Genomic DNA, 27826 nt, shown 5'->3' with positions numbered 1-27826 from the left:
CTTATGTCTGGTTCTATTACTCAACTTCCATACCTCGAAACCCAAAATAATCGATATTTAAGATACAATACTAAATACAACGCATTTGGAATAAATGGCCCCCCAAAATTGATTGTGTTTATTTCTACTTTTTTAATGAGTAAAACCATTTCCTCTTTTTTAACTTTTTCAGGGAAAAATTTGAAAGAAGAATATAAGGGCCCTCATGACCCAGCTTCAAAATTATCACCTCATGAGTCCGTATCATTTCATCTCCCTCTCACATTATTTATGGAAGATATCTACGTGGTTCTAAAGTCACATCTACAAAAATAATACCATCAGAGAAGTCTGGCTTCTATCCCTGTGCCCCCATTCTCTTCTCTTTCCTCTATAGAAAACTATTTTTTTAGATTATTGTTTAATCCTCCCTTTTTAAAATATAAGCAAAACATTTATACTTCAATTCCTCCTTTCTGAGATAAACACTGGGGATCTAGTGATTTTCCAAATATTTTAAAGTTTTTGGAGTTTACACTGACTGTTACAGTGTGACAAGTGTTACAAGACTGTGAGTGGACTTTCAGGCCAAAAATCAAGAAACATGGTACATGGTAATTTATATTTATTTTTAAAATAAATATCTATTTGAACACTTTAAAACTTTAAGACCCCAGTTTTGTGACCAAAAAGAGGAGGAAAAGGCAGTTAATTCTGATAAAAAGACTGAAAATTGAAAAAAAGCAGTAACGAGTTTGTCTGGAGATTTTTAAATAGATAGTAATGTTAAAGACATGCTCATACAATTGGAGTATCTCCAAAAGGCATTCCTACAGGAAACACATTAACAGCAGGTTTCTTTCCGCAGAGTGGGATTTTATTCACAAACCCTCAAACTGATATTCTTTCTCATAGATCGAATTGCGCAGAACATCATTAAGTCCCATCTGGAGACATGTCAATACACCATGGAAGAGCTACACCAGCTGGCATGGCAGATCCACACATATGAAGAAATTAAAGCGTATCAAAGCAAGGTACTCTGGGAAACTACAGGAAAGTTTTTCTGTGATTTCTCTGTTTCTGGCTTTTTCAACCTCTGCACTGTTGACATTTCAGACTGGACAATTCTTTGCTGTAAGGATTGTCCTGCACATTGTAGGATGTTTAGCCATCATCCTTGGTCTCTACCCACTAGGTGCCAGTAGCATCCCCTCACCCATAGTTGTGACAACCCAAATGTCTCCAGATGTTGCCAAATGTTCCCTGGGGGGCAAAACGACCCCGATTGAAAACCACTGCCCTATTTGAGTGACTGGGGAGACTGTGCCCACAGCAGGTGATTTTAGGACATCTCATAGTGGTTTCTTGCAGCCAGGCAAGGAATAGGAGCAATTGAAAAAGTCATAGCAGGAATAATAGCTGCAAACTTACACTACAAAGATATGCAACAAAGCATTCTGAATGTTTTTTCTTACCCTACATGTTTAAAAAGGACCAAAGGAAAAAGGGACAACTCACCCTACATTTTTACTGTTATTATTATTATTTTGATTATTTTTGTGTCCATTAGAGAAGGTTTTAAGAGAAGAAATTTGTTGCTGTTTTTGTTGTTGTCTTGACTCACATTAATTTTCTACAGGATTGAGATCCATAATCACAAAACCTACTGGTAAATGAAATTTTAATAAAATATATAAATGTGTCTATATATAAATATATGACTACAACATACTGATTTTTCTCCAGTGGAATAATTAAATCTTACCACTTTTACATAAATAAGGAGACAAAAGCATAGGTATTGTTATGGTCAATAAAAAACAGAATTAACACATAACTTGGATTTATGTTTCCCATTCCAAAGAAAATAACCCAAGGATCAAAATACATTTCCGGAGTTCTATATTACTTAAGAGAGTGATTTGATTTGATGTCTTTTCCCTTGAATTTTTTTTTTTGCGGTACAGAGGCCTCTCACTGCTGTGGCCTCTCCCGTTGCGGAGCACAGGCTCCGGAAGCGCAGGCTCTGGATGCGCAGGCTCGGCGGCCATGGCTCACGGGCCCAGCCGCTCCGCGGCATGTCGGATCTTCCTGGACCGGGGCACGAACCTGCGCCCCCTGCATCGGCAGGCGGACTCTCAACCACTGCGCCACCAGGGAAGCCCCCTTGAATTTTTTTTGGTACCAAAAAGCAGTCTCCATAAGTTCTGGGAAAAGAACACAACATAAAAATATTACAGACTTAGTGTCTGTCAGGTACACGTGGAAATAATTTTTTGGAAGCCTGTGAATGAAATTGCTATTCCTCAGTGTAAGAGTTTGACTTTACAAAATAGACTAAGAGCTTGAGTTTGTTTAGGTGAGGAGGAGGCAAAATAATAAAGAAACTATAAATGCCTATCTTTTTGTACTATTGCAATATTTCCATTATTTTAGCCTCATTACTTTGATAATTGTGGTGTATCAAGGTTCAAAGAGGTCAAAGCAATATCTTAGAAAATATTGCCTCTCTTCTAAAGGTGGGTAAATTCCTACCATGGACCCCAAGTGACAGGTAAGCGCCAGTTAGGGCAACCTTGAGTATTTCACTGAGTCTCCAAGTTGTTCTTTGCTCCATGTACATTCTGTGTTTTCTCTCTTGAAGTCCAGGGAAGCACTGTGGCAGCAATGTGCCATCCAGATCACTCACGCCATCCAATATGTGGTAGAGTTTGCAAAGCGAATAACAGGCTTCATGGAACTCTGTCAAAATGATCAAATCCTACTTCTGAAGTCAGGTAAGCAAGAAAATTCATGGGGGGCCTATTTTAGACCCGGATGTGGTTGACCCTTAGCTTGCTGTTAGTTCTAGAAAAGCCTCCATCCAATATGTAGCTCATTTTTACCACCCACGCTGTCAGCCAACTCCCAAAGGAAACTCTCAATAATAAAAATGCCCTGATAGTCATTCAGTTCCCCTTTGAAGTCAAATACAATTTTGCTTATTGAAAGTGGAGCTATTAATTGCGGAGGTTGAGATACCCAGGTTGACAGGCAGTGCTAGTAATTAGCGTGTCAAGGTGGCTGAATTGCTGAGCTGGCTCTAAAATGTACTACTTGCCTTCTGTTGGGAAAAAATCCAGGCTAGCTGAGCTCTGCCTCTGTGGTCATTTCCAGTCATTTTAATGAGGATAGCCTGCAGCCAGAATACACCGGGAGAAACTCACTCTGCTCTAATCCTTCCTCCCACTTCTCCCTCACACTCTCTGACACACACACACTGTCACTTAGGAAGCAACTCAGGAAACTTTGCACATGATTGACTTTGCAGCTGCCATTATCCAAACAGGAAAAAAATGTATTTGTCTTTTTTGGCCCCCTTTGAAAATAGAAAATAAGAACCACTATGGTGTTCATGTGAACCTTCATGGTCCTGGGCTATAGCAAATAATAATAACATAATTTATATATATGCAATAACATATATATATATATGTTTATGTTTACCTGTGACATCTCTTAATCTCGTGTGCTCAGTAATTATTTCCATCGTATAGAAGAGGAAGCAAAGATTCAGGGACGTGAAGGGCTGTGTTCAATACCACATAGCCAGTATCTGGCAAAGCTGGCTTATTTTTTTTTAATTAATTTTTATTGGAGTATAGTTGCTTTACAATGTTGTGTTAGTCTCTACTGTACAAAAAGAGGTGTGGAGAAAAGCTGCCTTTTGAAATTGAGCCAAATAAAAGAATTATTCTAAGTTGCTGCTGCTTCGGTACCAAATGATTAAGGTTGGTGCAAATCTTGACTCAAACATGAACTTGCTGTATTAGTTGCTGGATAAAAACAATCCCAAAACTTAGTTCACACAACGATAATCATTTATTTTGCTTCCAAAGCTACAGGTTGAGCGGGGCTTAGTGAGGGACGGCTTGTGGTGTTCACTGAGGCAGCCTGACTGCGGGCAGGAGGACCCACTTGCATACTGGCTCGTGTTCATGGCTCGCAGTTTGTGCTGGTTGACAGCCCGGAGTTCAGTCAGGGCTTGGGCTCAGGGGGGCCTCAGTTCCTACCCTGCACAGACTGCTTGGATGTTCTCACAGCATGGTGGCTAGGTTTCGAAAGTTAGCATTTCAAGAGAGCAAGGCAGAAGTGTGTAGCATTTTTCTGACTTAGCTTCAGAAGTCCCATAGGGTTACTTCCACTGCACCTGTTAGTCAAAGCAGTCATGTAGGCCCACCTGGGTTTAAGGGTAGGAGACATGGAATGTAGAAGAATGTAAGGGGTCAAGGGACGTGCCTTCCATATTGTAGATAGTGAATAAATGGTACCTATTATTGTTTTTCTCAGAAAAGCATTATTGCAATTAATATTTGCAGATTCCTTCTTATGCGTAAGCCCCTATGCTAAGGTGACATATGAGGGAAAGCAGATACATCAGCAGAACAAAGAAATAAAACACAGACATAAATGTACATGGTAGCAGTAAGAAAGGCACCAGGGGTACAGTTGGGTACAACATGGGTGTAGCCAAACCATCTATATGATGTTCTCATGCAAATTTCTGACTTCTGAGCCTGGGTGTCACCTTCCAACACACTGTGGGGCAAAAGCCCATTTCTCCAAAATGTGGAGAAACTTTGCAGTACTTGCTCAGGATGTCAGTAAATGTTCAGAGGGAAAAACAAAGGTAGTGAACTAATTCATTTAATAAATATTTATTAAGCACCTACTATGTGCCAGGTACTTTTCTAGGTGATGGAGATATAACAGTGAATACAATAACCACAACTGCCTATGGCTGCAGATGAAGGTCCTGGCACCATTGGGCTAACAGAGAACTCAGAAATGTTAGGTCCATCAGGGTTGAACAAACTCCTTCATGTTGGGACTTCAACAGCCTTTGACCTGTGAATGTTGCTTATAACTCCCTGGAGTGGATAATGTTCAGCCTTTTGCCAAAACTTATTTGACCAAGAAACCCTCATTTCAAAGATACCAGGACATAAATGGTACCCTCAAGAAACATCCTGAAGGTGTCCCTATTGAAGTCATCGTATGCAGAAATATACATGGAGTGTGTTAAAAACTGAAGCAGAGAACAGGTTTCCCCAACAGCAAAACTTCTACAAAAGTTAACAGACTGAACTTGCCTGCTGCAAATCTCCTTTCTGGGCCACTTATGATCACCGGTGAATTCAAGAGTTGAAACTAACTTCATTATCAGTCAAAAATAGGGGGGAAAATGTATGCTTCTGAAGAAAATGTTTTTGCCCTTCATTTTAGTCACCTTTAAAGTGTATTTCATCTTTAATTCCTCACATAGACTTCAAGAGAGCTTTATTTCTAACATAGTTCTTTTTTACTTGGCAAGGAATCTTGAGGTGTTTCTGAATGTGTGTGTCTATGTGTCTATGTGTGTGTTTTAAAGTTTTTTAAAGTCTCTTGACCTATATGCAGTAGTAACCTCTTTATATATATATATATATATACACATTTGAAATTTTTTTCTCATAGGTTGCTTGGAAGTGGTTTTAGTGAGAATGTGCCGTGCCTTCAACCCATTAAACAACACTGTTCTGTTTGAAGGAAAATATGGAGGAATGCAAATGTTCAAGGCCTTAGGTGAGTTCACCTTTGATGATGACACAATTTTATCAACTACCGTCAGTTTCTCCACTACAAGAAATGCCTTGATTCTCTAACATGACTTAGTATCTCATTATTCCATAAGGGTTGGACTAGGGGAGGCTCCAGTGTTTCATCTAACTCCTCTGATTTTACAGTTGTGCCTCCAAATGTAAAAGGAAGGAAAGAAACGTGGACCCTGTTGACACGAACATGCTTCATTCAGAAATCAACAAAAACTGATCGTAAAGAACTGGGATGCATTCTAGGCCTTCTTTGTAGGATCAGCTTTTCTTTTACCTTCCAGCTGACTGCTTCACACAGCATATTCTGTAGACCACTGGTGGTCCATGGGTGACCTCTTAAGTGTCTCATGCAAATTTATAATCATTAGTTAAGATGCTTAAAAGAGGAGCTCTTTCATTTGTTTCAAACCCAGGGTAGTGACTTTCTCCCTGTTAATTCATGAAGTTCTGGGAGCACAGATAGCATGGCTGCCAACCAACCCAAAATGATCCCCAGACCATTCTTGTGGGAGGGCAGGACAGAGCCAGTCTCTGCAAGTGTGTCATTCACATCCAGTCATCAGTGCACAGCATGGATAAGAACGTTAGCAAAGATGGGCTGGTGCCAGGAAAGGTTTTAACAATTGACAGTGCCATTTGTTCCATATCCTGCCCACGGACATCAAAGAAGGCCACTGCCCTTTCACCTTTTGTGCTGTCAGTTGATATGGTAGCCAATGGCAAACCCATCGGGGCCGGCAGTGTTTCCCTCCTGCAGCTGATATACATCCATGGCATCTCCAAGGCTAGATTTTCAAGAAAGGAGGGAAAACCTTGGCAAGCAACTTGGGTATATTTCCAGCTTCATAAAATAAACATTTACCAAGGATCCGTGTAGGGATGAAGCATTATTTTGCCAGAATTCACAGTGGCTAAGCAACTGACCTGCGAGTCATTCATTAGAAGGTAAACATAAACGAATGTTTGCTTCTCAATCGAATTTCCAGGAAATTACCAAATTGAAAGTCACTTCATCTCCATTCGCTTAGCTTGAGGCCCCTGGACATCCTACATTGCCAGTGACATCCTATAAGTGCCACTAAGACTGACAGCCCATGGCCCATTATACATGTTTTAGGTTTTCTATGAATGCTATGTCTGTGCTAAAGGATCCCCAAATCACTAATTTAAAATTTTTTAGTTGGAGCTAATTTCAACCTTACAAGATTAGATTGGGGTTATATATTCCCAGTTGGATATTACAATGGGTGCAAACCATTTCTATCTGCCCCTCATTGGTAATGTTGACTTTCTTTACCTGGTCAAGATGTTGCCCAATTTTCTCATTCTATAATTACCACTAAATCATTTGTTATGGTCAGGAACTTAGAAATATTTTTTCTGTGTGCCTAGTATGCAAATCCTTGAATAACTTCTTGATTATGGGACTTTTCTTACTATTGTCCCATTCTGTTCAAGTATTTTCATTTAATTTGCCTTCTTTTATAGGTTCTGATGACCTAGTGAATGAAGCATTTGACTTTGCAAAGAATTTGTGTTCCTTGCAGCTGACTGAAGAAGAGATTGCTTTGTTCTCATCTGCTGTTCTGATATCTCCAGGTAGGGAGGTCTGAGGTCCTTACCTTTTTTAAAAAAAAAAAAAACTGTTTTGCTATCTTTAACATGAATTGCATCTACCTAAGCCAAGGTGCTCTGAAGAAACTTTAAAAGAACTATATTTTCTTTAGCAAGTTGTGATATTTTTGGACAATTCAAAGAAAAGTAGCCTCAGGTTAATTTAAATATCAGTTTTGTCCCAAATGCAAGAGTAGGATGTGTGGTAAGGGTGACTCCAGATTCAGAAAAGCATGATCATTTCTTAACAGATAAATGAAGACAAATAGTGGCCTGAGTTATAACTAAGTTCTATTTTGATTTTAAGAATAAAGGACATAGACAAAAATGTCCAGTTAGGTGAGACTTAGTAGAAATATACCTGAATGAACAAGCCAGCACAGAGCCTAAAAAAAAGTAAAACATACATTTTCTCCTCTTTAAATATCTCTTTCGTCGGCTTTTCTATCCAAATTAATGTTGGCGTTCTCACTTCAGGCAAATGCCTCTTCTTTTTTTATGCAATATTAGAAGCTTTAAAAGGAGGTAAGGACAGCAGAGGAAAAAAATGGCTCTTACTAAAGACTGGTAAAGGAAGAATCTCCGATGTGGTGGTAGACATTCTAGGACAGGCTCTGTCACCAGGTATGTGTGTGACCTTAAACACTTGACCCCTCAGAGCCTCAGTTTCCTCACCTGTAAAGTAAGAGGGTTGAGCTTCATAATAATAAACACCTCGTCTAGCTCTGAAATGCAGTAAACAGCAAACAGTTTTCAAAGAAGGTATGGCATGACATTTATAGATCAAATAGCACTATAGCCATTAAAATTCTTTTTAAAAGTATATGCTGGCTTGAAAATGTATGGAATCCTAATAAATGCATGGCTCAGCCAGAATGAAAAGTCAGAGTTGCTCATTCAGTCATCTGTTCAGTTAGATTTGGGGTCAAGGAATAGCAGTTTTATTGACAGTTCTCTATGAAAAGAAAGACACATTCCTGGTCATTTTTATGGTCAAGAGACTCATTCCTTCTATAACCCGTTTATCTCTAGAGACTTGATCTTTCTTATACCTAACATATTTTTCAGTGAGGCTGGAAGAAATTAATCTTCCCTGTGATGGGCCCTGTTGACATGTCACCCTAGCTATGTCTACCCATAATACGGCCTTTACACTTTGTATCTGTTAGGCTTTATTTACTTATTTTATGAGGATTTTTATGAGGATAAATTTTATGAGGATTTTTAAAATCTGCTTCTGTTTTTTATTTAACTACTTTATCAAGAATGGAAATTAGTTATCAATTGGCATATCATTACTAACAGTTTCTTTTGTGGCTCTGTCTAAGATCAAGCTGTTCCTCCAGGCTTTTTCCTTTTTCTTTTCTTTTTTTTTTTTTAAACCCTAGAAAGTTTCCCAGACTTGGCAGCACAAAGCTAAATGGAAGAAGTGACAAGCAATATTTATTTCTGGTAGCAACCACTTGCCAAATAATTTTCCTCCTACCGTTTTCTCATTGCATTTGATTGCTCCCATTGATTATAGTTCAGGTGACGATTAGTTCTAAGCCTTTGAGTCCACGATGAGGGAGCTGGTTTCACTCCGGTTCCTGCTTAATTAAAGGAGGCATTACAAAAGTCACTGTCCTCGTAGGTATGCATGTGACAAGTCAGTAGATTCCCAGCAGCAAATATTTAAGACATGGCATATCAAATCTAAACAATCCATGAAGATAACTGCCCCAGTTGGAAGGCAAGCCTGCTGCTTATGAGTTAGAAATCAGCTGAACTATGAGCCTTTTTCTAGGAAGAAATGCTAAAGCCATCAAACTCCACGAAGTTTGGAAGCACGTTATTTAGCTTATTCTACCCAGCGGGGAATCTTCCAGCCCCAGTCACAGACCCACACTCAGAGGCTTCTGCAACTCCAAGATACCTTGTTTGCCACCCTGGCTTAGTGCCATATTCAAAAAGGGAGGAAAGACAGTATTCCAGCCTGTGTAGGCTCCATCGCAGGCCAGACCCCACCCTTCCGCCCAAGTTCTTGCCATAATAGTTACTGTCTATTCAGCTCCAGATAGTTTAGGGAAGGGAGAGGCAGGGGACCTTAATGTATTCTGATTGACAATTGTCACTGAAGGCTTTTGTGCTCACTTACGTAAGGGTTTGCTTAACTGTTGGCTAGACTTGTCCTGGCCCTGTCTAGGATTACAGAATCGAGTTTCTCACCTGACCTGAACTGTGTTCAGAAGGATCATGTCCAAGTTCTTTTCCATGAGTATTTGTTCAGAATTTGGAGACTCTAGGTGTCTCTTCACTGAAGTTTCAACCTTAGGCGTTGACACTGGGCTGAATTTTGTCACCATGGTATAAAGCGTCTAGGAAGAAAGGAAGGACGGAAGCAGGGAACAAAGAGAGGGAGGGAGGGAGGAAAGAAAAAAGAAAGGAGAGTGGGAAAGGCTAAAGGAAAGGAGGGATTATCCTATCTATTAAATTCAATATAGAAAAAGAGGACTCAGGATTAAATTTTTTAATTGATTCATGTTGATGCTATATAAATTATAACTTAGCTTATAAAAGGGAAGGGAGATTCTGAATTCCAAAAACACTCCTTTATGATAGGTTTTCTTCACTTCTATAATTCATTTCTTCACAAATCATTAACATAAACTTTGAAAGAAAATCTAAGCGTATGTCCAGAGAAAAAGAGATGTAAATTGTCACAGACAATAAGACACATGGAGTTTCTCTGAACCATTGTGTCTTTACCTCCACCCTGATTCTGTATGTCAATGTTACTGTCATCATAGAATTTCTTATAAAATATTTGTTTTAGAAAAATAATGACATGTCTTCAGAAGCAATTTGGAACTAATTTGGAATGGGTCTGGTACTCAGCACTTATATGTATGCAGGTGAAATACAACAAAGCTTACATTCTGTCCGCTCCTTACCCATTCTTTCCCTTTGTCAGACCGAGCCTGGCTGATAGAACCAAGGAAGGTCCAGAAGCTTCAGGAAAAAATTTATTTTGCACTTCAACATGTGATTCAGAAGAATCACCTGGATGATGAGACCTTGGCAAAGGTAGGTCCTCAGACCCAATGTCACTGAAAGAGCCCAGTGAGCTGAAGAGGGCTAGTCACATAAAGCAGGGGACATTTCTGGCCTAGTCACATAAAGCAGGGGACATTTCTGGCCTAGTCACATAAAGCAGGGGACATTTCTCAGCAGCAGCAATTTCTGAAGATTACCAAAGGTTGCATGAATTTTGAGGTGCACATTTTAAAAGGGAGACTGGGAAATTATAATAGATTGAAAGGACAATGACTTTCATAGGGAAGGACGATACTGATGGATCTGAACCACAGGTAGAGGAAGACAAATCAAAGGACAAATCAAAGACAAATCCTTTGTTTGGAAGAACAAAAGCCTGAAGCAAGGAAACAAGTCCTCAAAAATCATATATGAAGAAAGAGGAGACTTTGTGTCACTTGGGAGTCAGGTCCAGGCAAAAGAATGGGTAGATTTTTATTCAAAATGAGGAAGAACTATAAAGTGACGAGAATTGGGGAACAGAGGGTAGACCACTGTGTGAAGGAGTGAGGTCCCTGTCATTGGTCGTATTCTTATAGATACTGCCTGGTTTCCTTTCAGGTATGTTGTAAATGACAGTCCTACCCAGAATGAAAGATTAGACTGATGTCTTGTAAATTTCCCTTCAACTCTAATCTCTTCAACTCTACTCTAGGATTCTTTCAAAACGAAGTATCTCAGGGGCAAAAAGCATGTACCGTGCTATCCATTTCGTGATTCAACTTAATTAAAAATAGTGATCTTTAAGAAGAATACGGAGAAAAGTTGTTTACCAAAGTAAAATGATCATAAGAGGACAAAGGAATTTTCTAATGATATTCAGTGTTATTTTAGATTCCAAAGTATCTTAAATTTCTTAAGAATTGGAATTTTTTTTGAGGTTAAACAACTAGGAAATGGAGCCTATCCTTAGTTAAAGATGATAGGAATCCTACTCTTTATATTTTTATCATTAAAACCCTCCCACTCTGCTCTTGAAGTTCTTTATTTTAAAAAAGGGGGGAAGACTCTGTTAGAGATACTATCAGATTTTACTTTGCACATACAGAGTACTGCTATAAAAAACCTCCATGAGTTAAATATGCTGCTTCATTATGGTAACATTTTGTTAAAATTAACATATCACTAGGAAGAACATTTCTACACTGTAGGGTGATAGTTCTTTTTGGTGCAACTTTTCACTTACCATGTGGGCAAGGACAAATCTCCTGCTCTTCACACCTCAGTTTTCTCCCAGGTAAGAGCAAAACTTCTACATACATAAGCAAAACTTCAGATACACTGGGCAGAAAAGACAGTAATGTAGATATACGCATCTGTCTCTGTAATGGCTCCACAGCATATAGGCATAAATACATCTGGTTAGTTAATGTGGGCAGGGAGGAAGTTTCCTGCATTTGGGCTCTCCCAAAGACTTTGGTCCCCATATTTACCACCCTAAAATTAAGAACTTAATAAAATCCAGAGTTAGACAAAAGTTGTTGCTATTCTGCTTAAGGGATCATCTTCTTGTCAGAAAACTGGTTTCATCATCTCTAAAATGAAGATCATAATTTCTTACTGCTATAGAGATGTGTAGGTTCAAATGAAATATTTCCACTGCATAAATTCTAACACACTGACATGGTGATTATTACATCCCAAGAGAGCAACCCTCATGCTTATACCATTTTCTACTACCTGGTATCCTGGTGGTGGTCTGAGGTATTTGGGGTAGAAAGGAGACAGAGAAATTGAAGATGAAAGATATTTAATAGCAAGAAAAAAAATTAAAACACCAAGTGAAGTCAGCTTAACTCTCTTTTCTCCATCCTTAGTGGGAAAAGTATACAATTATTTTCTTTAAGTTTTTTTTAAGTATAATTAACATACAACATTATATTAGCCTTAGGTGTACAGCATAATGATTCAATATTTGTATATATTGTGAAATGAACACCACAGTAAGTCTAGTTAACATCCATTCAATTCTTTTCTTATAGAAAGAATGTTGCAAAGCTGGGAATCAGAGAAAGCATTAGAGAGGATTATTTCTTACATAAAATTCACTGGAGCCAGATGACAAAGCATTGCTTCCACTGATCAAGTGTGGATATTGAGTTTTTGTGGGGACCCTTTGCTGTAACAGTCATCATTTTGATAGGATGTTCTGTGAACTAATGTGGAGGGACCATGAAAAGGAATGAGAACTGGAGTCTCATTTATCCCAGCTCTGGACCGTGTGGTTTTGCATAAGTCACTCCATTTGTCTAAGTCTCAGATTCAACTGTCGTGTCCTGGGGAAGGGAAGAGGGTGAGACAAGTCTCCTGAGTTCTGACTGCTTTAATACTTTAAGGACAATGGTGCCATTGACATATAGGGACACCCTCTCATCAAACCCACACTCCCCAGAAGGAATAAATAGCTTTATTTAAACCTAAGAAAAACTATTCTACCCTCCCACAGATTCTTCTCATCTTTTCAGAAATTCCTTCTTTTCCTTCATAGTCATGGAGCTCTTCTGCCTCCACAACACCTCTAAAACAGTGACCCCTCTGGGGAATCTGGCGAACATCATGAAACTTATCTCTAGAAAAATGTGCACATACCCAACTGTTGTATTCAAGTCCAGCGGTTCAGGTTACATCCCCAGTAGGTGGGGTAGATCTGCCTTCTGTGCAGTGTGCAAAGACTGTTCATGCCACCAACCAGTTTCACCCTGAACAGGTGGAGCAGACTTAGGTGAGTGCAGGGTTCAGACATAGTCATTAGATTTCATCCTAAAAAAACTGTCTTCCATACACTTTCTGCATGCCCACTTCCTGAAATTAAAGTTCAAGTAGCAATGCCTTATACTTTAGACCAAACCTGGACCTAGGGAAGATTTGAAATTCAGGAATTCTTATCCATTAACTAGAAGGAAGGTCTCAACCCCTATATGTTAATCAGTTTGTTTGTTTGTTTGGGGTAAAAAAAAAAAAAACAAACCCTATTAAAGAGTCTAGTTTCCTCTCCTCATGACCATAATAATAACATGTAGCATATTTATAATAAACCATCAGAACCAATGGCTGCTTAGTCACCTTGGACAAGGGACTTAACCTCTCTGTGCCTCAGTTTCCTCATTTGTAAAATGTGATAAAAGATAGTATCAATGTCACATGGTTATTTTAAGGACTAAATGAGATCAAATATAAACAAGCTGCATGGTTCATCACAGATAGTACGTAAGTGCTGTTGGAGTTGCTGTGGACAGAAGAAATTCTGTTTCGGCAGGGAAATGTTTATCCAAGAAATGGGTATATTTGAGCTAATCAACTGATGAATGATAACTATTTCAAAAGATGGAAGTTAGGGGTTTAGGGAGGGGGAGTATGACATTCCAAGAGATGGGGGCAATGATACAGACGTAAGAAAGTATAAGGTATACGCAGGCTATGAATAATAGTTAGATTTGGCTGGATCCTGGATTTGAGAAGTGAGGAAATGAGGTCACACTGGTCACTTTCACTAAAGCTCGTGGAAAAAAATACATATACATGTAATATGTATAGAATGTATGTGTATATGTATATGCATGTATACATATATATTTTTAAGCCATATGACTGGGGGAGGCAGCCCATCTGTTTTCTGGGCTTCAGTTTTCTTGTCTCTGAAATGAGGAGGTGGGACTGGCTGGTCGTTAAGTTCCCTTCAGTATAATATTCTTTGACTCTAAAAGAGAAAAACAAAGGTTCCTTCTGATGTCTTCTGCCTTCCATTGCTCTGTCCCGTGCGACAGTTTTAAGGACTCTTTAGATGTTCTGCCGCTACTCTAAGTGAATAAATAGACGGATTTCTACAAGTCTTGCAGATTCAATTAGTTCTATGGCAATTGAATTTAGGGTGATATTCCAATCCCAAAGCTATGAAGCATACACTGTTTATAAAGCCTGCATCCAGGGGTCAGCATTCCCATCAGGCTTTCCGTTTCTAGCATAACAATAACAAAACTGCATCATCAACAAGGGGAATTTGTCCTACTGTAACAGTACCAGGTTACTAAATAAAAACTTAGAAGAGGGGGCTTCCCTGGTGGCGCAGTGGTTGAGAGTCCACCTGCCGGTGCAGGGCACACGGGTTCGTGCCCCGGTCCGGGAAGATCCCACATGCCGCGGAGCGGCTGGGCTCGTGAGCCATGGCCACTGAGCCTGCGCGTCCGGAGCCTGTGCTCCGCAACGGGAGGGGCCACAGCAGTGAGGGGCCCGCGTAATGCCAAAAAAAAAAGGAAAAAAAAAAAAAAAAAAAGCTTATAAGAGGGAAGGCTTACACAGCCCTATTTTACACGTTAATAATTGAAATATTACCTGAAAGAAATCACTCCTGGTCACTCTCACTTTACTAGTGCTATTAATATACAGATTTAGGAAAAAAAAACAGCCACGTTGACTCATAGATAGGGTCTATGGAGCACAAGCACTGATTGAGAGATTAGTGAAAACTGCCAAGGGTCATTTACATTGATTTTCATTGTTTGCTCACTGAGATCTAAAGAGACTGTGTCATGATTAATGATGGGATGTTTATGCCTGAAGCCTGCTTATTCTTCGTTCAGGACACTAGGTGTCACATTAGAATTCCTAGTAGGTGGGCCTAGGGATTCATCAGTTTAATCTTAAACAACACAGTCTGTCCAGTCAGGACTTAAGGGGTCCTAGTTCAGATGATGTGGCTATGTGGTCTGAGCCTCCTTGTTCCCCTGCATATTTGGTTAGGAATTTGTTTTATATTTAAATTTTCTATACTTTCTTAAAGTATAACATACATGCTGGAAGTTCTTAAATCGTAAGTGTTTAGTTCAGTGAATCATCACAAAGTTAACATACCCATGTAACCACTGCCCATGTAAAACTTGGCACTCCAGGAGCCCTGCTCAGGTTTCCTCACATGGTATATACACTGTAAAATAATGCAAGAGTCAAAATTATAAAAAACAGTTCAATAGATCATCCAAGTTTTTAAATTGCAAATCGATACTCAAGAAACATAGCTTTCTCATGGAATAGTTTTCTACTTCAACCTACATGTATATTGAGTATGTACTGTATGCCAGATGCAAAGAAGGGAAAGGCAAATAACACATGGTCTTGGCCCTTTAGTAAGCGGTTTCCTTGAGGGATTCCTGTGAGAGACCAAATTATTGCAATCCATTTTAGCCATTTATAGTTTGCTGGCGTACACTACAGGTCCAACACCCAGAAATGTCAAGGGTTGTCCATCGGGCTAATGGTCTATAATAAGAAGAGAGGTTTTGATGTTTCTCCTCACTCATCAAGTTGCAAGTCAATGCATTAGTTAGGACTCTTGGGTTACACATAACAGGAACCAACTCACACCAGGTAAAGCAAAAAGAAAATAATAAACTAATGCAGAGAAATCTCATCTAAGGTAAAAAATTCAGCCCCCATTCAGGAAACACTAGAACAGGGAATTAGGAAGCCTTCAGAATGCTCCATCTCACAAGTCTATCTCTCTTTATGTATCTACTTTATTCTTCTCCCTCTCTGAACACCAGTTTTCTCTGCTTCCCTGAAATATGGGTAGCTCTTAGCTCCTTAGGTCACTCATAGTTTCTGCTACATTTAGAAAGTAACTTGCTGGCTCACCGTCTGATTCCAAATTCCAACCCCAGTTAAACCGAATGTCCACTTCCACTTTAGTCAGCCATTCCCTGAGAAAACATGCCATACAGCGTGGATGCCAGCATGGAGTAAGGATGGTAAGAGAGGGCTGTGACCTGAACGGATATCTCCAATTCAGTATGAGAAATCTAGGCCAAGTGTCTAGGTTTAGCTGAACAAAAACCCAAAAAAGAAGTGAGTGGGGAATTTCCTGGCGGTCCAGTGGTTAGGACTCTGTGCTTCCACTGCAGGGGTCACGGGTTCGACCCCTGGTCGGGGAGCTAAAATCCCACATGCCGCACAGCCAAAAACAAACAAAGAAGTGAGTGGACAAGAGAAATAGATGTATGTAACCTCACTTAATGTGTCCTGTCTTTATCAGTGCTTCTGAAGTTTCTTCCACTTTGATCAAGCCATTGTTCACTTCCTGCTTCAGGTTGGAGGGCATCTTGATGGCCTGGAAGCCCACATGAACACAATCCTTAGTTTTCACCTCTGCATGTTCCATTCTTCCAACATCAAATGTACCAGCTATAAAATTGTGGATTTTCTCATAAGACCACCCTCTGGAAAGAAGCATAGGATTATTATCTCTTCTCCAACAGCTGCTTTTTAGTCTTGTAAGACCCCTGTAGGTATAAGCTAAAGCTTCCTTCTTGCAAGAAATGTTTGTCATAAGAGAGAGATGAGTGTGAAAATGCCTTTTTATAGACCGTCTGTCTACTCCTGCTATAGAGATTATTTAAACATAAAGACATTTCATGATGATTTGAAATCGACTACCCCCTCCATCTCCAAGTGCTTCTGGATCACCACCCCAGCTGTTTAAAAAGTTGTTGAGCCATTAACTGCTGCTGAGGTGAGCTCCCTTTGACTTGGGGGTCCTCCACCTGCAGTACATAATATTAATGAGCAGTAAGTGACTACCTGATGCTTCCTCCAAGAGGCCCTTCTGGGCTCTGACAAGTGCTGCCGCTGCTTCCTCATGGCCTCCTGGCCCATGGTGCCTCCAGAGTGATGGATGCCCCTCTCAGCACTTCTATTCCCACAGCTAATTGGATGCCTTGAAATCAGTCCCTCCTGAGAGCACAGAGGTTGGCGAAGCTCTTTTGTCTTTTTCGGTGTTCTTTGCTCAAGTGGTCCCAATGCTCTATAAGAAAAAGCATTTGTCACCATTCAACCCATTCTACAGATGAGCAACAGGGACAGGATTGAAGTCCCCTAAAAGAGGGAACTAGATCCTGAACCAGACTTTCTTAAACCTAGTTTTGGGAAGGAAAGAAGCAGGAGTCCATATTTACTTTCCCAAACCAAACCCGTGGTTAAATATTTCCAATAAATGAACTATGGAATGATTTTGGCCATCCTCATACATTTAATTTTTCAGCCACCCATTCTCTAAAGGAGCAGAAAACTGCTTTAAGAATTGTAATACATAGAATTCTACTTTATGAATCACAGTTTACTAAATGAGCAACTTACTTTAATTGCTACAAGAAAATGAAAATCTATAATGATGTTGCTTTTCATTTCAATAAAAGTAAATGGCTGATTTTCCCCATGCACTAACCCACAATACACAGAGACTCAATTTTGGGTGCTTGGTTGGCGGCTAAGCTGGTTTCTTGCCCTCCATGTTATTTGGCTGAACAAGCATGACCTTGACTATTTCTCTCCTTGAGGGAAGCATTATGTGGGAATGACACATGACATCTAACACAGATATTGCCAGGATGGGCCAGGCACTCCATAGATAGTGTTGACTCATTTAACCCTTACAACAACCCTCTGAGATAGGGACTGTCATAATTGACATATGACAGATAAGGAAGCTGAGAGGTTAAGTGACTTGCCCAAGATCACACAGCTTGTAAATAGCAAGTCTGGGAGTCAGACCCAGACAGTCAGGCTTGAAAGCCCATATTTTTATCACTAGACTAATTCTCTTTATATAGTATTTGTGTCTCATAGGGAACTCAGGAAATTTCATTATTTGTCTCTCACCAAACTAACAGAACCAAGCAAATGAAACCTTCCTTCTCTTGATATGATAACTTTTTTTTTTTTTTTTTGCGGTACCGGGCCTCTCACTGTTGTGGCCTCTCCCGTTGCGGAGCACAGGCTCCAGACGCGCAGGCTCAGCGGCCATGGCTCACGGGCCCAGCCGCTCCGCGACATGTGGGATCTTCCCAGACCGGGGCACGAACCCGTGTCCCCTGCATCAGCAGGCGGACTCTCAACCACTGTGCCACCCGGGAAGCCTATGATAACTTTTTTATCGGCCTCCTGAAAAGAAGCTAACTTGACACCCCGTTACAGGGACTATTTCTAATATGATAAAGAATTTACTCGTCAAAGAATTTACTTTGAAAAACAGTTGTAAATTTATGAGATTCGAACCTCTTAAACAGTGTTTCTCAAAGTCTGTTGTATGGACCCAGTGCACCAGCATCCTCAGGATATTTGTTTCAAACATGAAATCTGAGCTCCACACCTAGATTTCGTGAAACAGAATCCCTAGGAGTGGATCCCGTAATCTGCATTTTTAGGAAGCACTCCGATGGTTCTGTGCACACCAAAGACTGACAAGCATTACAGAGTTGCATCTGGATGTTTTAGGAGCTCCACACATCATCAATTCAACTGCAGATGATTATAGAAAGCTTTCAAAGTCTCTCTGCCTTCAGTAGCTATTTCAGGGAGAATTGTAATGTGCAAGAAGTGTTCCGAAATTGTTGCAGTCGCCTTCTGTGTGAACCAGCTGGTTAAGAAAGCTTGAATAATTTCCCAAGGGACTCTAGTTAAAGTGGACACTTGTACACCCTTTACCTATGAAAATATAGAAAAGACACGGCTTTCCACCCTGGACTCAAAGAGAATCTTTCAGAATGGGATTCTGATAATTTTTCTCAAAACCCTACGAAAGACCTTAGCAGAGACTATGAGACCTAGCATAATCTGACCAAGCAGCCTCCCAGCTTTATCCTTGAACATGCTCACCCACGGCTCCAGTGACAATGAACTTCCTTCAGTTCTAATAGCACCGATGATCCTGGAACATATTATGTACCCCCAGCCCCAGTGTCTAGTTAGCTCTCCCTCTCCCTTCAGAGCCCAGCTTAAATGGTCCTTTCTCAGAAGTGCCTGCTTGAAGCAGTCAGAGCATTCTATTATCTACCACTTGTCCTAGCATCATTCCTCCATGGCACTCACCAGTTTTTCGGTCTGCTTTTGACTGTGTGGTCACTTTATTCATCTGTCTTCTCCCATAGTTTATAAGCAACAACAGTACTGTTTTGTGAATTCTGGTGTCTAGTAGAAGTGTCTGCTACCAGTTTAAATACCTCATAATGTTGGAGAGAAAGTCTTGATTCTCAGTCTAAAATTTAACATCCATTCTATAAAGATTTCATGATTTTGTTTTCATTTCTATCCCTATCATTAAATAGCAGTGGAACTAGAAAGTCTGAACCCCAGACTTCTTTATGTGTTCTAGATCCCTTTAATGAATATGTCAACAAGTCTAATCCTGATGCTATTTTTAAAGTTGCTTATAGTGTGGTTATATAGTCATTAGTTGTTAAAAGGAAAGTTAATAAAAGAGTGGAAATTTCTGATTTTGAAAAGCCACAAAGTAACTATTTATCTATTTCCTCCTTTACTTCAAAGGCTGAAATGGTTTCTTATTATTGAATAGGGTAGGGAGCACAGTGGGCCTAATTGGTGATTAGATGGGTTTTACTTAATTTTATCGTCACTTTCAAGTGTACCCTTGGTCAGCTGTATGAACTATCAAGCTTATCGTTTGTAAAAGTATTATCTACATGAGAACATTTCTTATTCCCACAGTAATTTGGTCACAATGGCATTTGGTTTTAAGCAATTTTGACACTAAATGATGGATTCTAAGTGTTCCAAAATTATGTGTGTCAAAAGCTAGAATTGTTCAGAACCTAAGACCTAACAGCGTTTAACAAACTGTGGATATTTTAAATTACTAAAACACTGTCTTCCGGGTATTTAAACTCAAAAAATTACATTCTACATGATACTTATATATCAAAACCTAACAATTATAAGTGGATATTCTCCCATGAGTTTTTGAAACACCTCCTTAAGGAAGCTGAGTGCCAGCGACTTCCCAAATTCTCCCTGGATTAAATACAGGTTTCATTTTACTCATTACGGTGGGAAAGGATTAGAGAGCTACCGGCAAGCTAGTGACCTTGACAGAAAAGCAGTCCAGATCGTTGTGAATTACACCTCATATGATTTAGGTTACACCTTCCTAACACTGTCACCTTCCAAAACTAAAAATTCTGATATTCACATCATAAAAAATCTATGGGAAATGATAGATAATAATATTAGCTAACAATTGTATTTCATGCCTACAGTATTCTTAACACTTTCATACAAACTTCCTCACTCAGTTTACACAACAACGCAATGAAGTACGTGCTATGAATAAGCCCATTTTACAAATGAGAAAACTGAGACATAGAGGATGGCACAGCCACACGGCCATTTAGCTATTTTAGAACCAGGATTCCGACTCAGTCAGCCTGCCGAGAGAGCACCCCTCCTAACGATTAAACTAAACTACCTCCCGTACCTACTTTATATAAGAACAGTGAATTAGGAAGCTTGGTCCTGCTTTCTTTCCTTCTCTTTATTTTCTCGTTAGAGAGTCAGGGAGGGAGGTGTTTTGTTTTGTTTTGTTCTAAAGGAGAAGCTGAAAGTGAGCCTTCTTTCTTTTTGAACATCTTTTTCCAAAGCCAGTTCCCTTCATCTGAGGCCAGGAAGGACACTGATTCAGGAGACAGAGCACTAATGAGCTTCCCCCTTTGTCTCCTTCCCTGTCTCTCCACTCTGCAGTTAATAGCCAAGATACCAACCATCACGGCAGTTTGCAACTTGCACGGGGAGAAACTGCAGGTATTTAAGCAATCGCATCCAGACATAGTGAATACACTCTTTCCTCCGTTATACAAGGAGCTCTTTAATCCTGACTGTGCCACCGTCTGCAAGTGAAGGTGACGAGCGAACTGTCTCATAGTCATGGAATGCAGCACCATTAAGACAAAAGCAATGTGTTCATGAAGACTTAAGGAAAATGTCACTACTGCAACATTAGGAATGTCCTGCACTTAATACAATTATTTTTCACCGCTACAGTTTGAAGAATGTAAATATGCACCTGAGTGGGGCTCTTTTATTTGTTTGTTTGTTTTTGAAATGACCATAAATATACAAATATAGGACACTGGGTGTTATCTTTTTTTTAATTTTATTCAGGTATGTTTGGGGAGACAACTGTTTATAGAATTTTATTGTAGATATATACGAGAACAGAGCAGTACTTTACATGATTACTTTTCCTGTTGATTGTTCAAATATAATTTAAGAAAATTCCACTTAATAGGCTTAACGATTTCTATGTTTTTAGATAGTTGATGCATGTGTAAATTTGTAGCTGTCTTGGAAAGCACTGTGCATGTATGTAATGAGTATATAATATCTGAGAATATTATATATGACTATTACTTATACATGCACATGCACTGTGGCTTAAAATACCATACCTACTAGCAAAGGAGGTTCAGTCAGGCACTATTATGTTATTTACCTTGTGTTATATGTTACCTTTATGTTAGACAATCAGGATTTTGTTTTCCCAGCCAGAGTTTTCATCTATAGTTAATAGCAGAATGGTACCAATTCAGAAATGTCTACAAAGGAATAAATATAATGCATGACCTCTGTATAAAAACTCTGTTTCGATCAATGACATCAAAGCCTTGTCAAGATGGTACATATTGGAAAAAAAAAAATAAGTATTTGGAGCCATTTTCCTGTTTTAAGAATTAGGCCACAGATAACATTGTGGAGTCCAGGGCTTTTTTGACCAAACAATAGATATTTCCACCAGGACACATAAAACAGTTTTTTTTTTTCTTTGGATTTCAAGTTGTGAAAGAACCTTCATTTTGGTGCTTATTGTATCTTTAACAGAGAAATACAGTCTGTAGATTATGACCACCAGCAATTTTTGCTAATAAAATTAGAGGAAAAGAGTAGGTCAGAGCCCAGGGTCCTAATGCCATTTCATGTAAACATTTTTCTCTCTAACCATTTTTTTTTTTCAAAGAAGAGGAAGAAAGAGAATATACAAAGTAAAGAAGTAGTTCTTTATGTTCATTCTCTTGAATAAGTTTGTTAGAAAATGCAGCAATAAAGGGGGAGGCAGGACTTTCTACGTCCTTCTAGTCTGGGGTCTCTAATTTTTTCAACTCCACAATGCTGTATTATAAAAATATAGCAAAACCTTGATAGATTAGAATAAAAGATCTGGGTTATTCTACAGAGCTAATACACCTCAAAGCCAAAACTATTTCCTGTGCCGTCTGGAATTGCATCATCCATCTAGCCGGGGATTATTTTTTTAGCAACTTTTAAAAGTACAGAATGCAAGAGGTGAGATCACGATTAGACAATTTGGATTTCCTAGTACTTCCTCACTTCTCCACTTGCTGACCAATCAAAGCGATCACCAGAAAAGCATAAATTCCAGGGAGTTTGTTCTGCCTGTGTTCTGGAGGCCTTATGCCTTTGGTCTCATTTGATCCAAAATAAGATTTTTTAAAAGGGAGCTAGAGAAGAGCTTAGTGTATAAGACAATGAAAATTATGATCTCCTATAAGTGTAGCCTGGCCATCAACTCATGAAGACCTGCCCTTTTCTCCTTGTCCAACACACACACACACAAATGCACACCTGCTTTGTGAAGTTTCCATCAGTGGAAACTTTTGATTTTTTTTTTTATCTCTTATGCTCTCCTGAAGTTAGATGGTTGAGAGCCATCTCCATGATGCCACAGAACTGCAAACTGATGATCAAACAGTAGTGTTAGTCTTTGCTTTTAGAAAACAGAGTCTTTGCCCACATCATGATTGATGAATTCCTAACCAATAGGGAAAAACAGAAAGGCTTTAAAATAATGAATCTCTTTCTCAACTACCGTTATATTCAATTAATTTAACTACATTGAACCAAATTACCTTCAGTGTCTAAGAAGACAGCTGTAGACTGCTTATTATGCTGCTACAGGGACTCAATTCTTTTTGGTGTAAATGTCACTCCTGCTAGCTCTTTGTATAAAGAATTAATTCCAAGAGTCATATTTCCTTCTAATGGAAAGATTACTTTACTGATTGCTAGGAAAACAGGGTAATGGAAGGCACTCAATTAAACCAAACCGTTTCCAAATGCAATGTATGTTTTATGATTGGCTTGTGATAGGCGATGCTTAATGTGTCTACTTGGTGTTTCCCTTTGAGCTTTGAACTTATGTCAAACTTTGTTTTCATTGTTCTGTTGGCTTAGTGTTTCCAATTGTCAGCCTGTAATTCCTGCTCAGTTGCAAAGGGAACCATTTGTTTCCTCCAGTTTACCTTAGAGGATTTAAATTGGCTGAATTGATGAAGTGGCTGAGAATTTCTCCTCCCCTGTCCCATGGGTGATATAGGAAAAAGATTGTTCCCCACATTTGCCTCAGGAGGTACTGGATTTGAATTTGTGTCGTTTCCACTAGTGCAAGCATTTCACTGGGACGGCATGAACCTTTTGAAGCTAGGGGACAGGAAACAGCTAGCAACTGAACCAGAACAAAATAGTGGAAACCAGTACACACTCAGCCCCGTTCAGTTGAGAAAAGAGATTTCCATTTTTCGCCACAGTTGCCAAATCTGTCCCTTGAAAGAGAGCCAAGTCATGTTTTCAGTGGTAACAAAGCACCTTTAAAAGCTGCCCTTTGAACATCTCCTTGCTGCATCTCGAGGTATTTTGAAATTTCAGTTAAGAACAACTTTCTTTACCACATGCAATCTTTGTCCCTGCCCCATGAAGACTCATGAGTGGTTGCAACACATTCATGATAAAATGTGCACTGGAAGAAAGGACCCAGGATCTGTACTTTTCACTTCAAACTTCGTAAATGACAATCACTGCTTGATGCAGATGTTGCACTGTATTCACTCAGGGATGTTTTGTTTTTTTAAAAAAGAAAAAAAGAAGAAAAAAAAATACACCAAGAAGGAAGGAAAAAAGAAAAAACAGGAAAATGACAACAAAATGTAAATGGCATAAATTAAATATGCCAGTAAGAGAACCTCTCTGACAAGGCTTTCAGACCAACGAGCAGTAACTTCATGTTGTAAGCTGAATTTACTTTCACTATTTGGACTTGCTGAAAAGTTGCTCATGAGTAGGAATAATTTAGTCTCATTTTCTAAAATCTGCTGAGAGCCAAATGATCCAGCTGCCCCATCTATAGGAATATGTATCTCCCAGAGAACCCAAGCTTCCTATACAAGTCCTGAGCAAGCCATCTCAGTAGCATTCGATGAACCTGACAACGGAGGTGACCTGTGGTCTGTAAAAAGAAAGGCAAATTTTGGAGGCAATATAGGAGAATAAGGGATTCCACATCTGGCTTAACATCTCACATCTGCCCCAACTCTCCATGACTCAGGTCCTCTTTGTATTCCTTTTTCTGCAGCTCTTTTATCCCCAAAGACTGAAAGCTGAGGGTGGAGATGTATTCGACAAACATACCCTTTCTGGATTTCCCTTGTTTTAATAGTGTCTTCAGGGCTCTGGACTAAAGGACCACTGAGTAGGTGAAAACAGAGAATATAGTGGTCTCTTGGGTAGACTTCTTTGATAGAATCTAAGAGACTCTGGATATTAACAGTAGGTGCCAGGGAGGCATCAGTTCATTTCCTATCGTAGCTGCCTGTTCAACACATAACTTCATAGCAGTCAAGCTCAACTGCTTGGAGGAAACCTCGCACATGGATAGTCAACTCAGGCTCACTTTCTACAGTCCCATGGGTACCAGACTTGACTGCAAAAGCAATTCTTGTGTCCCAAGGACGCAACTTAACAGCTTTTTTCAAAAACATCAGTCAGCTGCAAATGATGTCAGTTTTGTTCCATGTTCTTTGTTTCCATTTATTACAGAAGCAAGGAAGAATTCTACTGCTATTGGAAATTAGAAGAAATAACTTTTTCACGATTCTTTTTTCTCTGTAAACTTTAGTTTCCAGTGGGTTACGACGATTGACAGGAAATTCAGGCAAGGATGTCTGTGCCCAGACAGAACCACCGTTCAAGAGAACAGCAATAACTTTGAAGTGTGCATCTGTAGTCAAACTTTGTACAAAGTCCCTCTAAACAGAAAGAAAGGCTCACCATCTGCTTTAGGTGAAGTGGTATTTGATTTTCTGTTCCCAACTACTAGTGCAAACAGCAACCTGATATGGGAAACCACGTGGGTCTTTAGACAAGAGTTGACAACCATTTGGGGTTGGTAGTAGGGGAGTGTCTCAGGACACCAGAGGTACATGTTCATTTAAAGCAAAGGTTAAAAATTCCAAAGTCTAAAAGGGCCAGGGAGTTGATGCAAATGAGCTTGCCACTAGCAGACCGGTGGCCAGCTAGCAAGGAAATGCCCCAATGAAAAGGGGCATCCAACAGTCAGCAAAGCTGAAGTATTGCTAAAGTTTCTAAATCTTATGCAGTCTCTTGAGTTGTAAATGTCAGTTGATTCAGAGCTTAGTGCAGACCAAACAAATATGTCTCTGGGCAGAAGGCGGTCCACGATTTGCAACCCCTGGTTTAAAGCAAAATCCAATCTAGGGGCCTGTTTGGCTGGAGCAAGTCTGTCCAGATAAAACTCTGGATGATATCAGTCGGGGGTTAGGGGTCAGGAGATCTTGCTCTTCTGATTCTCAATTTCGTTTTCATATTTGACTATCACTGCTAGAATATATAGTAAGAGGTCAGCTTTAAAAATGGCAAACAGTCTAAAAATGAAAATAATTTAATGATGGCTTATAAAAGACACTTCCATCCGTTTTGCCCAAACTCCCAGCTTCATAGAGCCAGGTGGTCAGATTTCTTGCCACTTTTCTTCTGAAAGTCCAATGCACAATTTTTATGCTTTTGAGTCTCAGTGTGTTTCTTTAGATGTGTGGCTTCATTATCTAGGAGTTCTTACTTTTCCCTTGGTTGTAGCTAAAGAATTCATTCAATAATCACAATAGCATAGTCCTCCATTGTTATGAAGTGCGGGACCATGGACCCCTTTGCAGTGGATGGGGGTTGTCTGTTGGTGCACTTTTTTCCCAAGCTGCTGAAATTCCTCCAAAGTGAACCGGCCATAGTAATCTTTGCCTCCTGCATGACTGTAAGCACAACCTCCAGTGATCAGACAGAGCAGCTCAGTGATTGTTCTTATGGCCAAAAATAAAGCACAAGTTTACCGGCATTGAATAAGCCCAGCTGAGGGAAGCCAGGGAATGTGCATCCCCGCTGGGCAGCATGATCCTTCTATAAAACCATGCTCTTTGGGCAGCGGCTGGAGGGCATTTGCCCGCCTGGGTCACGACCAGATGCAGACACACACTAGGTATGTCTGAGAAGCTCCAGATCCCATCTCCAAGCACAGTACTGTCTGCTTCATCTGATTAACACACACACACAGGAATGAAAACTACACCTATAGAAAACTGAGTATGTATTGTAGAAATGTAGAGGAAAAATAAAAATATTTTTTCAAATGTAATTACTTTTAATATATGCTTGTGGAAGGTCTAATACAATGTATGCTGTCTCTGTAATTTTTTCTGTAAATAACCAGAGACAGTGAATACACTGATTTTTCTATGTCTCTGTTTAAGCATAAGACTTTGTAACGATTTTTTTAGAGGGGGAAAAACCAACAAAGAGCGAATATGTACTTGCTTCCTTTCTGCGTGTTACGTACTTCTCAGAAACTGGTTGTAACAGTTTAAGCATCTTGACTGGTCATTGGTGTTAAGTGTACACTTCTTTTTATAAGACAGCTGAGAAAGGGACAGGGCTGTCAATTAAATCTGCTCCAAAGAATCTGTATTGAAGATTGGCCTAAGACCTGCAAACTCTATCTGAACTAGACAACATGAAAAAGGAAAGTTTTAAAAAAAATGTTGCCTAAGTCCTCTTTCCTCGTAGCAAATGGCTTAGTCCATATCCTTTCTGCATGGAATAGCTTAAGGAAAACAAACTCTGCTTTCTGATGAACAAAATATTTTTGTACACATTTATTTCGTATTAATAACCCCAAGGTCAGACCACTCATTCGCTGAAGCCATAACTGACCTTTACCAAATAAATGTTGTCAAGAACCTGGGGGAGGGTTGGGGAGAGACTGAGAGGGAGGAAAATTGAAGGTGTCATGAGCTGTAACAACACAGGCAGGAGCAAGTCTGATGAACCTGATGCTTTTCCTGCATCCCAAATACGAGTTTAAAAGGCTAGTATTTTATGATGACCGATTTATAATTTAAAAAAAAGATATTTAGATTTAAATGAGACTTTCCAGTATTTTTGAAATCCCTGACAATAATTCCTTGCTTTTAGGGTTGAGAGAAATGATTTTCATATACTTCCAACATTCAGAGATTTAATGTTTTTACCTTAGCTCCAGCTTACGCATGTAAAGTGGAGAGCAGCGCTGCAACCTCCAGCGTTGAAACCATGTGCTGTTAGGGGCTTAGCTGTACCTACCGACCACTACTGCACCTTGAATGTGCAGCTTGTGTCTCTTACTAGCATGCACGTCATTGCTGGCAACGCGCACCAGGTGCATTGCCAGACGTATGTAAAATAAAAGTATGCACTCTAAAAAGCATAATAATTATTCTTTTTTAAAGGAATAATGCCTCCTATAGTCTTTGATTTTTCTGGAGCTTAATTACATTATTACATGTATTATTATTGGCCTATAGAGGCAAAAGGCAAACTACAAATAAACCCAGTGACATATATAGTTT

General features: G+C 39.5%; 1 protein-coding gene and 2 long non-coding RNA genes across 3 annotated transcripts in view; 1 reads left to right on the top strand and 2 right to left on the bottom strand.

Moving 5' to 3' along the window:
- Positions 1 to 22668, top strand: part of RORB (RAR related orphan receptor B) — a 184928-nt gene extending 162260 nt beyond the window's left edge. The window contains exons 5-10 of the mRNA XM_027105680.1: positions 895 to 1016; positions 2627 to 2759; positions 5479 to 5586; positions 7104 to 7214; positions 10183 to 10295; positions 20826 to 22668. Coding sequence (XP_026961481.1) covers positions 895 to 1016; positions 2627 to 2759; positions 5479 to 5586; positions 7104 to 7214; positions 10183 to 10295; positions 20826 to 20981 — 743 coding nt within the window. The 3' untranslated portion in view covers positions 20982 to 22668. The remainder of the gene's footprint in view (positions 1 to 894; positions 1017 to 2626; positions 2760 to 5478; positions 5587 to 7103; positions 7215 to 10182; positions 10296 to 20825) is intronic.
- Positions 2164 to 10262, bottom strand: LOC113620041 (uncharacterized). The gene is made up of 3 exons (XR_003432636.1): positions 9438 to 10262; positions 8716 to 8818; positions 2164 to 2189 (listed from the first exon to the last, which is right to left on the bottom strand). It is a non-coding gene; the product is annotated as an uncharacterized LOC113620041 (long non-coding RNA).
- Positions 10356 to 27826, bottom strand: part of LOC113620042 (uncharacterized) — a 41140-nt gene continuing 23669 nt past the window's right edge. The window contains exons 4-7 of the long non-coding RNA XR_003432637.1: positions 16307 to 16513; positions 15153 to 15225; positions 12894 to 13003; positions 10356 to 12003 (exon numbers count right to left, since the gene is read on the bottom strand). This is a non-coding gene — a long non-coding RNA (uncharacterized LOC113620042). The remainder of the gene's footprint in view (positions 12004 to 12893; positions 13004 to 15152; positions 15226 to 16306; positions 16514 to 27826) is intronic.

The sequence above is a fragment of the Aethalodelphis obliquidens genome, unplaced genomic scaffold (genome assembly GCF_003676395.1).
Source record: "Aethalodelphis obliquidens isolate GAN/ISIS:26980383/991018 unplaced genomic scaffold, ASM367639v1 scaffold7, whole genome shotgun sequence".
NCBI classification, from domain to species: domain Eukaryota; kingdom Metazoa; phylum Chordata; class Mammalia; order Artiodactyla; family Delphinidae; genus Aethalodelphis; species Aethalodelphis obliquidens.
This window is presented reverse-complemented; position numbering and strand designations above follow the sequence as displayed.